Source organism: Vigna umbellata, chromosome 1 (genome assembly GCF_029865625.1).
Source record: "Vigna umbellata cultivar VRB3 chromosome 1, Vumbellata_1.0, whole genome shotgun sequence".
NCBI lineage: Eukaryota > Viridiplantae > Streptophyta > Magnoliopsida > Fabales > Fabaceae > Vigna > Vigna umbellata.
This window is the reverse complement of record NC_142165.1, coordinates 4,527,804-4,542,890: the sequence shown is the minus strand read 5'-3', so window position 1 is coordinate 4,542,890 and position 15,087 is coordinate 4,527,804. Positions and strand designations below refer to the sequence as shown.

At 26.3% G+C, this 15,087-nt stretch overlaps 1 protein-coding gene across 1 annotated transcript; it reads left to right on the top strand.

The window, feature by feature from the left end:
- Positions 1-7,113: 7,113 nt before the first annotated feature.
- On the top strand, positions 7,114-10,944 carry LOC148204443 (AP2-like ethylene-responsive transcription factor At1g16060). Its single transcript, XM_088103433.1, has 8 exons — positions 7,114-7,287; positions 7,457-7,539; positions 7,665-7,673; positions 7,765-7,853; positions 7,950-8,023; positions 8,153-8,203; positions 8,997-9,073; positions 10,279-10,944. The coding sequence occupies exons 1-8, from the start codon at positions 7,160-7,162 to the stop codon at positions 10,677-10,679; spliced, it is 912 nt and encodes a 303-aa protein (XP_087959559.1). The 5' UTR covers positions 7,114-7,159; the 3' UTR covers positions 10,680-10,944.
- The last annotated feature ends 4,143 nt before the right edge of the window (positions 10,945-15,087 follow it).

Sequence of the window (15,087 nt, the reverse complement as noted above, 5' to 3'; positions counted from 1 at the left end):
TTATGTAAGGGGTTCATACTGAATTAAGGAGTTTGGGGTTTGTGTTTAAGTCATTTAAAACTTGTCTAGACTTTTGGTTTGCTGAAATTGGTGTTAGAAATGGTAGAATTGAGTTTAGGCAAGTTCAAAGTAGTCAAGTTGGGTTTTAGGTAGCTAATTTGAGTTAGTGACATGTTTTTCAAATGTTTCTCAGTGCCTATAAGGTCTTAGGAGTTACTTAAACTTGTATAGAGGGTAGCAAAGATCATATTAAAGGTATATTAGGTTCTGGTGCGAGCTAAGCACCCCTTGGACGCCTCCTGAATACCCTTTTAGCGCGAGCTCTAGGCTTAAGTGCCCCCAAGGCGCCCTTTTGCCGAGAAGAACTCACTCGAGCGCCCTAGGCGCCCCATTTCAGTGAGTTTGGTGCTTGTGCGCCCATTTTCAGGCATTGGACATCCCTTAGCAAACTTTTGGGTTTTTCAGTTTTAGTTGGTCCTATGTTTTTTGATACATTGTTTTGAATCTTTGATTTATGAATAATGATTTTATGTGTGTTTTGTGATCATATATGAGGTCGTATGTATATTTATATATTATATGAAAAGGTTATGAAAATGAGTTCCAAGAAGGTTATGATTGAGTATTTTAAGTATTGTAAGTATGAATTTAGGTAAATATAAATATGATTTTTTTTCTTTAAATAATTATAAAAAATTGTATTTTATTTTTAGATTAAATTTTAAGTTTTTGTTTTCATTTTTTTGAAAATAATTGTGATAATTATATTAGAAAGTTAGATTATAGTTTATTGTGAAATTTTGTTCGTCAAACACTAGACAATTTAGAGAAAAAAATATTTCATGTTAGTTTCATAAAGTACAACAAATAAATACTTTTAAGTTTATTTTAGAGATAAAATATATATTTTTATAATAAATTAGAAAATAACATATTTAATTCTTAGAATAAATTATTTTTCACACTATCATTAAAAAAATAAATTCTAAAAGTTTCATGATAACTTTTCACATTACAAGACCATTATATAGATTGGTAAGAAATATATAATGAACCATTTATTCCAAAAAGGTGCCTTGAATGTTATTGTTCTCATACACTTCCACATGCACTTGTTTCCTACCTTTGTTTTCGGTAGATAAATGGTGGTTGTGTTTATTACCTTTGGCATCACTAATGAAGCTTTTTCAAGGTTTTCATGTGATGGTATAAGAACAAATAAAATGTCGCTGTTTCTTCTATCAACAAAAATTGCAACAGCTTTAAACATGTACATAGAAATTTCTTGATGAAAATTATCTTCATCTTCTCCAAGTGTTTGAGTCAGGAAATCATGACACAATAAGAGGTAATTACCAATTTACCGGCTATGTGTTTGTGATACACCTTTTGAACAATGTTGAATCTTGATTACTAATTTTGATCATCAAAACAATAACTTTTAAATTAAACATATATAATTTTAATGTTTAATTTGTAGCTAAAATTATTAGACTATATTTTTTTACATTTTAAATGAACTATTTTTTCTTCAACATTTACTTTAAATGTAAGAAAAAATAAATACAAAATAATTATATCCTCTTAATCAACAATAACATTGATCGTTATTTTCATTTAAAAAAAAAGTTTAAGATTTGACAAAACGAATTTATAGTATATAAACAAGTGTAAGTTACTTTTTATAAACTAATTTTATAATATTGAGATAAACTTATATTATATTTCTTAGTATAGTATCAAAGTCCATGAGTTTAAGTCTATTTTATTGATATTTGTTGTTTGTTGGATCTATCATATCACTCACTATGAAATCAATATCTAACCATCTATAATATCCAGTCTCACGCTTGAGATGTATCTTGATATGAGAGTAGATTAAAGATTTCACATTGACTAAAAATGAAACGAGTTTAAACAATTAGAAGTAGAGAATATCTCATTTTTACTAAATCTCACCCTAAACATAAATGATCAAGGTATTAAACAACTTCAACCTTAATAAACTAATACACTATTTTTATTATATTCATTGTAACTTAGATGTAACTTAATAATAAAGACAACTAAACATTTCTAAAAAAAATATAAAAATTACACAAATGGTGGATTTTTAAAAATGTTCTATAATTATTTAATAAGTTTTTACAACAATAATAAACTTTAATAATGTTTCTTAGATAATTTTATTGTTATTTTAATTTGATATAGAGTAATTAATACAATTTTAATACACTAAGGTTTTTAGTGTGTTATTTTAGTTTTTCTTTTGACATATGAGGTTATGTAATTGTGGAGTAAAAGTCATACGATGTATTTGTAGAGTAAATTTACATATTGACTTAATAAATGTAAATGTATTGTTGTATGTATAACAATAAATATACTCAAGCACCAAATTTCTTCTCTTCTCATTTTTTTTTTCTTTATCTAATAGATCTAAAATTATATAAATAGTAAAACATGTAATAAATTTAAAATTAATTAAATATTTAATATAAATAAAAAAATTATAAAACTCACATTCGATATAAAAAAACATTCATGTATAACAATGAGTTATTCCATAAATGATTGCATTCACTGAAACTACAGTGAGAAAGATAAGAAACTAATTTTAATGTAAAAAAATGTTTGGAGGGAACTATGTTTCCCAATGAACTGCACACAAAAATAACCAAAAATGTAATTTTTATCACTAATAAAAGCCTTAATTTGCACAAAATGATCAATGTTGTTAAGGGGAACTTTGCACAAAAAAGAAAATGAGAAGAAATAAAAATTGTAAGTTTTTTTCAAACACATTTACATCTATCATATAATCACTAAAATAAATTTATAACTAACTTATAAACCTTAGAAGTAAACCTTTTTTTATGTTTTTTATGTTTGGCGTTTCTGATGTAAACATTGATCATTTAATTAGAAAAATATTACTGCACTTTTTTTTTTCTCAAACTTATATGATAGAGGTAAATTCGATTACATGGTAAATTTTTTTGTCTTGATGATATTAGATAATAAAATTAAATATTAATATAATATATTAAAATATTTATTATATAATATATAATATTAATTATATTTTACTTTTAAACAATCATGATAGTAATTTATGCAATACTATACTTTTATTATGATTCAATAAATCCCAAAATAATTTACTACAAATTTTAAAATGTTAATACTAATAATAATATAAGTATTATATAAATAAAAATCATTAAATTATTATGATAATAAGTAGTGATAGATCAAATGACACATGTGTAAGTTACATTAACACTATTATAAATTAGTCTAAAAAGTATTCATAAAATATACCACTTTGAAGAATATTTCATACAGATTAGTTATATAAACTAAAATCAATTTTAAATAGTTTTTTTTTTCTGTAAAATGAACTTATTTTGATTTTGATCATAATGAAAAAGTTACTTATTTTTATTTTTTTATGAAATGAAAATTATTATTTTTATTTATTATGAATATTTTTATTGTTTTCATCTTCCAAAATTTTGAAATAGTGAGTTTTGATCCTTAACATTCATTTAAGTATAAATAAATACTCATAAACATCACTGTATCATTTAACTTTTTAGTGAATGCATAACTAATTAACAAGTGCCACATAATACTGAAAATTAAAATAATAAATTTTAATTTTAGAGAGACTAAAATAATAAATTATAGATATCATAACTAAAATATATTCATTTTACATTGATTACAAATATATTTAAGCCAAAAAATTATATTAATCTTTGTAAATCAAAAATATGTATGTAATACATAATTTTTTAAAATATATTGAAATTATTAATAACGCAATACTTGATATAAATTACGTTCATATAATTAAGTTTTTCGTTTTATAAATATACAATAACGTGTTATTTGAATACATAAATTATTTTATTGTTGTGACATAGTATTTATTACAATTTAAAACAAATATTTAAGCTTTTATATTTTAATAGTGTGCATTTGTGTGAGAGTATGTCTTCAGAATAAACTAATTGGCCATCAATCTATATAATTTTATGCTAATTAAGTGTGGATTCATTAACAAAAAAAAATATTAAGATCTATTTAGATTTCATAGGCTTTAAGATTTTGAGATTTTGCATTAAGATGTTTGAAGATTTTAGCTAGGATACAACAATTGTTTGTATTCACCCACTGATAAATTCTTTTCAAAGAAAAATATAAATTCTTCTAGGATTAATAATAATAATAATATACCGACCAAAATAAAAACAATAAAAACATGGTCGAGTTATGATTAATTTCCGGACTGCAAAAAGCAATGTCTACTCAACGATAGTGACTTATATGCACTTATAAATATATCAATTGCTGCATTTTTTTTAAATCTTTTTTATTTTAAATTTGAAAAATAAAATTACATTTACAATCTAAATAAACAAAGCTCCAATTCACACAAAAACAATTTAAGTGTTTTCTTTTTATAGTTTTTCCTATACTCTCTTTTTACACTAACACTTACAGCACAGTATGAGTAACCTTTGACTGTTTGAAACATAAATATAATGTTATATCCCTTAGAGATGATAAAAATTAAAAAACAAACAGAAATTTTATATAGAATTTGAAAATTTTCAAAAAGGTTATTGCAATTTATCAAAATGATTACAATCATGAAAGTAAGAACAGTGAGACAAAAGCATAGTGGACGACTAGCTTAGAGACAGCCACAATAAAAAGCAACACTTTTTTTTTTCGTTTTTCCGTCCAAAACTGAATTATTTAAGTTAGTCAGAAGAACAAAGAACAAAAACTTACAAAATCTACTGCAAATATAAACTTCATAATCCTTAAAAAAAACAAAAAACAAAAGAATATATTCAAAATGTGCAAAAAAAAAAACAAAGGTGATAAAAAAAACTTATTTGTAAGAATTTTTTTTTTCAAATTTAAGATACATTTAGTTTTAATCTCTTAAACTTAAAAAGAAAGTAGTTTTCCAAATTAATATATATATATATATATATATATATATATATATATATATATATATATATATATATATAGGGGTTTGCTAACGCGCGTACGCCTGTTTTTCAGTTGGTACATTTTAGCAATGTGTACCGGATTTTAGTAGACAAAAATACCCTTATATATTATGAATTCCAAGTTTTAAGGTTAAGGGTATTTTAATAATTTTCATTCTCAAAACTTAAAAAAAAAAAAAAAGAAACCCCCAAACCCTTACTCACCTCTCTCATTCCTCTCAATCCTTTCTCTTTCATCTCTCTCACTCCAACCTTTTCTCTGTCATCTCTACTGTAGCCCCAATTGAAAAAAAATCAGAATTCATTCAAGATCTCTTCAATTTCACCATCTTCACTAACCTCTCTAATTTCATCATCTGTATTTGTTGAATCATCATCTCTAAAAAAACCCTCCAGGCCAATTACCAATTCTTTCGGATGTCATTATGCTTGTGAAAATTAGATAAAATTATATACGACACTAACCTCTCTAATTTCATCATCTGTATTTGTTGAATCATCATCTCTAAAAAAACCCTCCAGGCCAATTACCAATTCTTTCGGATGTCATTATGCTTGTGAAAATTAGATAAAATTATATACGACAAAAATTATAAAATGAAAACTCATTATAAAGTCATTTTTTGTAAGAAATTGTTTAACAACTGAGTGTTTCTAATTTTTTTTCAGGCCAATTACCAATTCCTTTGATGTCATTATGCTTGTGAAAATTAGATAAAATTAGATTAGACAAAAATTATAAAATAAAAACTCATTATAAAATTGTAAGAAATTGTTTAACAGCAAGTATTTCTGATTTTTTTCCACGTCAATTATCAATTCCTTTATGCTTGTAAAAATTGGATAAAATTAGATAAGACAAAAATTATAAGATGAAAACTCATTATAAAATCATTTTTTTGTAAGATTGTTTAACAGCAAGTGTTTCTGATTTTTTCAATTGGGGCTACAGTAGGGATGACAGAGAAAAGATTGGAGTGAGAAAGAGGAAAGAGAAAGAGTTGAGAGGAATGAGAGAGGTGAGTAAGGGTTTGGGGGATTTCTTTTTTTCCTTTTTTAGTTTTGAGAATGAAAATTATTAAAATACCCTTAACCTTAAAACTTGGAATCCATGATATATAAGGATATTTTTGTCTACTAAAACCCGGTACACATTGCTAAAATGTACCAACTGAAAAACAGGCGTACGCGCGTTAGCAAACCCCATATATATATATATATATATATATATATATATAATTCTTAAATTAAATTATAAAGTATTTTGTTCTTCTATCTTAAAGAAGTTTTCATCTCTACAACACCTTAATAGGTCAATCATAGATACGTGAAATCGTCTGTTTGTTAGATCGTTAGTTAGATAGATAGCTTATATGACTTTTATAAAACGTAAGAACTAAATATTTTATTATTTAATTTAAATATCAAATATAATTTGTTTATAACAACTTAAAAACAAAAAACTAATTTAATCTAATATTTTTTAAATTTAATGGTCAAAAGAGAGTTATTTTCCAAAAATAAAAAATATAACTTTTACATACAAATCTTCAAAAATAGTATTTTTCTTATGATATAAAAATTAATTAGAAAATATTGTTGCAATTCATTGATTATGTTAGCTAAACTAACTGCCTAGGTTTCGTGTAACCACATTGACTTTACTTTTTTTTTTTTCATTCTTTAAAAGAGAATAGGTTACCCAACCAGAAGCAGTTTTACAGTGAAAAATATAATTACAAAAACTCAATAATATTAACTTATTAAAAAATGTAAGAATGGATGAAAAAGTTTATGAAAGCATTAATGATATGATAGAAAAGTAAAATACAGAAAAAGTATTAATGAAGTGTTAGAGATTATTACTCCTTTCCATCCTGAAGAATCTGTGTGTTCAACCACTAACCGCTACTGCATCAACAATAAAAAGGAAAATAAAATGTGAATAAATATATTATTAAATTATATAATTTATTTATGGGAGAAATAAAGAATAAACCTACTTTTTCATTCCCTCACTATTTCTATTAATTAATGCCTTTTTTATTGGATGACTTGGTCATATTTATAACCCTCTCGAACTGTATGCACTGCAGTGGTCCTCTCTTCTCTGCTGAGTTTTCATGGCCAGAAAATCGCAGAAAACCCTCAAGAACACTGACACCAACAACAACACTGCAAAACGCACACGCAAAACCGTTCCGAGAGACTCACCACCACAACGAAGTTCAATCTATAGGGGTGTCACAAGGTTATAATTATAACAACACTTCTCACTGTCTACTCATCAATCCAGATCTATGTCTCTGACATTTTTCTTTTTCGTTTTCTTTCTTAGCTCTTTCCCGTGTTTCATAATGCTGTCTTCTCCTCAAATGGCTCATGAGCTTGTTTGCATGCATGTGGTTTTTTTTTTTCAGACATCGTTGGACTGGTCGGTATGAGGCTCATCTCTGGGACAAAAACTGTTGGAATGAATCGCAGAGCAAGAAAGGAAGACAAGGTTTGCTGCTTTTTTAATTTCATCTCTTCATTATCACTTCTCTCTCTGTTTCTGATTTTCTTCACATGATTTATGTTGTCATGTTGATTGTGTTCCGGCAATGGAAAACAACTCCGTTGATGCAGTGTATCTAGGTATGATATGAATCATGGTAACTTTCATTGATGTTGTTTTTTTCTTCCTTAATTTTTGGCATTGAAAATTGATTGCGATGGACTTTGTTAGGGGCGTATGATGATGAAGAAGCCGCAGCACGTGCTTATGATTTGGCAGCATTGAAGTACTGGGGCCAAGATACCATTCTCAATTTTCCAGTATTATTTTTCTCACCTTTGATTCAAATGATGTTTCGATAAACAACTTTTGTTGTTCATACATCAGATTTGATCGATCAATGTTTTTGGTCACAGTTAACAAATTATGAGGAGAAGCTGAAGGAAATGGAGGGTCAATCGAAAGAAGAATACATTGGATCCTTGAGAAGGTTGATTTTCAGTTATTAATTCCATTAATTTCTACACATGATAATGCATTTCCGAAGCTTTTTCTCTGTCTTCTTTATTTTTGGAACTGTTGAAGTTGTTTCTTATTATATTCAATTTTCATTTTGCAGAAAAAGCAGTGGATTTTCTCGAGGAGTTTCAAAATACCGAGGTGTAGCAAGGTATTCCAACCTTGCTCTGTTTTGTTTGGAAAATGCTAGGTTTCGTGACATTTTATATATATATATATATTTTTAAAATATATAAATGTGGTAATTGTATCAGTTCTAAAAGAAATTAAAGGGAGTAGCTGAATAAAAGTCAGTCTATTGATAGACGAAAGGATAAATAGTGTAAATTATATAAAATATTATTTCTTTTGAAGTACAATAAATGAGTTAGTTTGCAGGTAGTATCCAATATTCTTGGAGGCAATTAGGAAAAATAAAATTAATAAAATATCCCATTTTAGATGGATTCTCTCAGGGAGAGAAGAAAAATACAAAAAGCAAAATAAATATAAGAAAAATTAAAATTTACATTTATAATTATTGAACAATATTTTTGTGCTAAAAGAGTAGTGAGTTCTCACCATTAGTTGTGGACATTTATTAAAATTTCATATTTTAAAGATCAATTATGTAAAATACAATAAGTGTGAAATTACAATCATATATACCAAACAAGTTTTTCAATGTCTCTAACTTTTAAGTTAATTTTCATAAACATAAACTTTCTCCCTCATTCCCTTTTTCTCTTTATATAGAAAAATGATATTTCAACACACATAAATTTATACATTTGACCCTGTTTTTTAATTTTTTTATTGTATTTTTTAAATACAAAAATTTATTTTTTTATAATTATTTTATTTTTGTAACGTGTTTTAAAAGCACGTTACTGAACCATTATTTCTCTGTATATAGTTAGTTAGATTGATGAAAAATAGTCTGAATTTTTGTTTAAAATGATTAGACACCACCATAATGGAAGATGGGAAGCTCGAATTGGAAGGGTCTTCGGCAACAAATACCTATATCTTGGAACATATGGTAATTTTCTTAGACTATGATCTCATATTTAGATTAGGTATGACTCATAATTGTAAAAAAGAAAAAAAAGGGTGTTGGTGTCTATTTTAATTAATGGTTTTTATGTGCAATTCCCATCTTTACAACGAAGCATATGGTCTTTACATTTAAATGCATCTTTAATATGAAATTTTGAAATTGTATTTGACCATTGTTTGTAATTCTAACAAGAAAATACCTACTTCATTTCAAGAGGTCCCGCATAACAAATATAAAGGTCAAAATGTGCAATCAAATCACATTGGTTGCAATATAGATCACCAAACTCCAACTGCTTAATAAAGCTATTTAAGAGTGACATCATTCTTCCCTGTTCTTTTTTATTCTAAACCAAACCGAAAGAAGAAGAAATATCATAGGTTTGGTAGTGACATGGGCATATGTCTCAACACATTATGTCAAAATTGTACCTTAGGTTTTAACTGCTATTGTTCCTTACCTAATTAAATATAAAGTTTAGAGTAACAATATAATGACATATATTTATATTTATTTTACACCCATTATAAAGATCAAGTAGTTATAAAAAAAATGAATTTTTGTATTTTAAAAAAAAATAGTAGTATTAAATGAAGGTAAAAATATTATATATATTAAAGTATTATTTCTGAAAAGTTTAATATCTAATTTTTAATATATTTTCAACTTACTTTATCTTAAAGGATTTCATGTGTACTAAAGACAAAATTAATTTACAATATATAAATACATGTAAATATAATCTCAAAAACTTAAGTTTCTAAAATTAATCGGGTTAAATATGTCTTTTTTTTCTTAAATTTTTTTAAAATTAGAATAGTCCCTCTTAGAAATTTTGGTCCAACTTAGTTCTTTAATTTTATAAATGGGTAGATTTAGTCTTTTTAACCAAAATTTATTAAGTTTATTTGATGTTTCAAATGTATTTCATGATAGCATTTGAGTTGTTTACATTGTTTGACACATTTTTTCTTCAATGTTAGTTGAGAAACACATTTAAAACCTTAAATAAAATTAACAAAATTTGATTAAAAAGATTAATTTCACCTACTTCTAAAGATGTGAGACTAAATTAGACCAAAATTTTGAAGAGTCACTAATTTCGATTTTTACTGAAAGTTAAAGAGCCAAAAATATATTTAACTTAAATTGATTTAGATTTTAAAATTTTCATGTTATATTTGCAGCTACACAAGAAGAGGCAGCAGCAGCATATGACATGGCAGCCATAGAATACAGAGGAGCTAATGCTGTTACAAACTTTGACGTGAGCCGTTATATCAATTGGCCAGGTCCTAAAAGCGAAGAAGAGCACAAAAATGTTGCTATAAATGAAAATGTAAACTCTAATGGCGATATTGAACTAGGATTTGTTTCACATGAACATGGTTCAATCACTGATGAGAACACAACAGAGCATGTAGCACAATCTACAGAGTCAAATCCTTCTCGTCGCACATTCCCAGAAGACATTCAAACAATTTTTGAGAGTCAAGGACCAGACATCTATACTGAAAATGATGATATCATTTTTGGTGATTTGGGTTCATTTGGGGCACCAATTTTTCATTTCGAGCTTGATGTTTAGAAGACTGATATCATTATTGCTCTTTCCATATCTTATTTTTCAAAAGGGGATAATCAACCAAAAAAACATGATAAAGAAGTTTAGGGTACAAGTAAACATTTTATAAATTTCAATGGAAGATTCTTTAGTAATACACAAGGGGGAATGAAATTTTATAGTTTTATTTGTGATAGAACAAGAACAATTTAGTTTTGTTATTTGTCTCCACCAACTTGTGTAGATTTCACAACATTTAGTTAGAAATAAGAATAGTAAAAATAAATCATTGATCGTTTTTTAATGGTTAAGATTAAAATGAGTATAATTAAATTTTAATTAATTTTATGATTTGTTTTTAAATTCATTCAATTTTGTATATTTATATGATGATGGTATTACTAACACGTATTATGCACTTAGTGTTTTGATTAGTTTTATTATTCTTGATTGATTTGAATTTTCAACATCCATATATGATTTAATTACAAACACAATTTGTTTTTATGTAATTTTGTAACCAAATAATTTGTGTTTAGGGATTAAACCGAAAAAAGACTAACAGTTTCATTTTATTGGAGTTTAACTCCTCTTTGAGGTGGAAATATGTACGCACAAAATAGTGGAGTATGAATTAAATTTGTTTATCTTTAACCGTTCATGTGTATCTATTTTATTTAAGAAGATACATATTCATGTTATTGAACTCTTCTTGTTTTTTTTTTAATACATTAACTTTCTTACACATTCTTGTCTTTTTAACATCATGTTTACATGATTACAAAAACCCCAAACAAAAAATAATTAAATATAAATTTCATCTCCAATATACATTAGTTTAAATGCTTATATTAATAAATGTTATAGTTTAATTCCTATACTTTATACCATTTGTGTAAAAAGGTCTTCACGAATAGATGAAATTAATGTTTTAAGTTTTATTTTAGACTTAATTTTCTAATATTTGATTTTAATTTAAAGATTTAAGAAAGTTTGAAAGATGTATCTTCTCTAATGTGAAGGTTCTCGTTTATCTACATGTTCATATTTGATTATTTTTTTCAAACTTCTTTCTTTTGTGGAATTCATTTATTGTTGGTGTAACATTTCAAAATATTTGTTACATCAAATTCATTCATTAGTATAAAGTATTTTGTTCATTTTTTCTATTTTTAGGAAAACTTTGGACTTTTTTTTTATGGATGACTTGTTAAGTAATTGTGTATTTTGTTTAGGTTTAAAACACTTTTAAATATAAATATATCTCATTCGTAACATAGAAAATTCATAACTTTTTCAATACTAGATCACAAGAAAGATTGAATATGTTATTCATGTATCAACTGAATCTTTATAGAAAACCTTAGTTTGAATATGTTATTCTCGATACTAAATCACAAGAAAGATTGAATATGTTTCATGGATGGATTTAATCTTTTTAGGTGGTCTTAGTTTGAATATACTATTCTCGATACTAGATCACAAGAAAGATTGAATATGTTATTCATTGATGGATTGAATCTTTATAGGTGGCCTTAGTTTGAAGTATTTGAGATAATTAAGGATTTCAAGTAACACACGAGGTAAAGATATTGAGAAAACCTAAGAATGGAAGGATGGATGAACATTTGAAACAATTGTGTCTACATAGAAATGTTATGAAATAAAATGTTCAAAGTTTATTACACAAAATTTTCGTCATAGATGTGAAGAAAATGTTTTAGATTTCACCACTACTCCTTTACATAGATTGTAAATAACAAGATTAAGAGTTCATTGCACTTTCTTTAGTTACTCCAATCTTAACCATTTTTAGAGATGAGATGAGGACTTTACAAGAAAATAATGTAGGAGAAGAAACTAAACTCGTGATTAGGACAATAAGGCTAAAACTTACATACATTCTTTGTTGGAAGAAATATGTTTGTTTTGTTGAGAATTCAGGTGTGAGTCAAAATCTCACATTGGGTAGAAATGAGAAAGTGCAATAGCGTATAAAGGTGAAGACCCATTAATCCATTGCCTTAAGGTTTTGGATAGAGAGTAATGTCAATCTCTTATACGGTTGAGCTCAAGTCTCATTGATATTGTATCTCCCAATGATTTGCAAAAAAAACCATAATGCAACCTAAAAAGTGTATTGAGACCCAAGACTAAACCACCACAGACAAAAATAACATATATATAATAAGAACATTGTTTATATTTCATTGTAATGTTACCTATGACATTTATATTATTATACTAATTATTTAAATTTACAATGTTATAAATACTTGCTCAAGGTTATATGAAGTTACAAGTTCAAATTTATATCCATTTATTCTTAAAAGTTTTAATTTTTTATTGTATATATTGTTTTAATTTTCTCTCCCTTTCATTGTATATATTGTTTTAATTTTCTATTTAGCTATTTTTTGCCTTTCTTTTTACTTTTTCCTTTTTCAACTTTTCAATTTTCCCTTTTTTATTTAATTTATTTTTATTATTTGAATTTTCTATGTCATATTGTTTATGAAATGGATCAAAATTAATATAATGACTTTTTTAATTATCACATGCAAAATTATCCATCTTGTGCTCGTAATTCTAAATATTGGCCCAATTTTCTTGTGTTTTCTACACTACCAAATAACTTCACAATCAATCATATGTAAAACCATCCAACTTTATCAAGTTCAAATAGTTAATTGATCTCAAAATTTCAACAGTCATGTTATAGACCTATAATGAATACTATTAAAGTAGTTCTATCTAATAAATAATCTTAATCCCCATCCTAGTCAATATATACTTAAGTTTTATAATTTTTTATACTAAACTTAGTTATACTACACTCAACAAAACATGAAATAGTGACAACAAAAGTTAATGTATCAAATGGTATTTGAAAGAGGATATTATTTTAACTCAATCATGACTCAACTCATCAATCAATCCAATTTCAAACATGAATGTGAAAAAAAAAAGTATTTAGTTGAAAATTACCAACTACTATAAATACAGTATTGATTAACAACAATTATTGTCAAGATCAAAAGGGTGGTAGACTAGGATTCATTTTGTTGTTAGCAATTTTGTTGGGTGTCACTCACAAGCCTTATAAAAGAGGAAAAGTTGAACCTTAAATGAGGATGAATGAAAAGAGTAAAGATTCCTTTTATTAAAACTCAAATGACATTATTTGAATAATCAACCTTTCTACAAAGATTTATTAATAAAGGCAATTCAAAAAGAGTAAAGATTTATTTTATAAAGTTGTCCTAGTCGTTTTCCTATCCTAATACATCAACAATTTATGATGAAGAATCGACGACAACTTTGGTATGTCAAATGAAAAAAGACAACAAAAAGGAATAATAAAAGATAAGTTGACTAAAATGCTTTTGAGAATGTATAATTCAACATAATAAACAAGCATCATAAAGAGAGGATGAGTAAGAGATAAATGATATTTTGAAGCTTAGACATACAAAGAAAAATTTGCAAAAAGAAGATCTTATTCATAGATAAATTAGGAATTACACTAACATAAATCAAAGATCCCAAATGTTATGTAGCATGATTAACTAAAAGCATAACTAGTTTTATTTTAATATATTATTCAAAGTAACCTTTATACAAGTCATTATTTTATTGTAATTGTTATTCTAGTTATTATTCAAATGAATTGCTAGCAAACTAGATATTGAAATGTTTATTATATATATACTACAAATATATAAGTAAAGTTTGATCTCATTCTATTAACATTATTCTTATCCCATAACCAAATTTTACAAAGCATTTACATGGATGATGTAGAATGAGAACTCAACAAATAAAAAGAATATGAACAATGCCAAAGAAGAATACATTTTGGATCGATCAGGCCTATGCTAACACAAATTGACTCGATCCGACACAAACTGACTTGACTCAAATAGCCTTACCAACTTGATTTGACTTGGGTCCATGTAGACTTGGTTCAACCTGGTTTGGACCCTAACTCAGGTAAGCATGGACTTGACCTAACTCAATTGAATATGAGCTTGCCTCAACATGGGTCGAACCAACTTGGCTTAACCTAAATTGGAATTGGCTCGGCTGGATCTAGGCCTGGACTAACCCGACTAGACTTTGGGATGAGCTAACTCAGTTCAACCTATGCTTGAGCCAATTTAGTTCAACCTTAACCTATGTCAACTTGATTCGATTTGAGTCCAAACTAACACAACCTAACTAAGGCCTAAACCTACTTGACTGAAGTTAGGCCTATACCGAATGACTCGACTTGGACTTCAATTGACTTGGATTAACTTGAATTCATATTGATTCAGCCCAACCTTGCATGAACTCAACCTTACTAAATTAAAATTACCTTATCCAAACAAGAAAATTAAAATTTACTAAATTTAAATTACCTTATCTAAACAAAAAATTTAAAAAATAA

Coding starts and splice junctions, on each gene's coding strand:
- LOC148204443 (XM_088103433.1), top strand. CDS start 7,160: ATGGCCAGAAAATCGCAGAAAACCCTCAAGAACACTGACACCAACAAC. Junction 7,288..7,456: donor ATCTATAGGGGTGTCACAAG/GTTATAATTATA, acceptor TTTTTTTTTCAG/ACATCGTTGGACTGGTCGGT. Junction 9,074..10,278: donor CCTATATCTTGGAACATATG/GTAATTTTCTTA, acceptor TTATATTTGCAG/CTACACAAGAAGAGGCAGCA.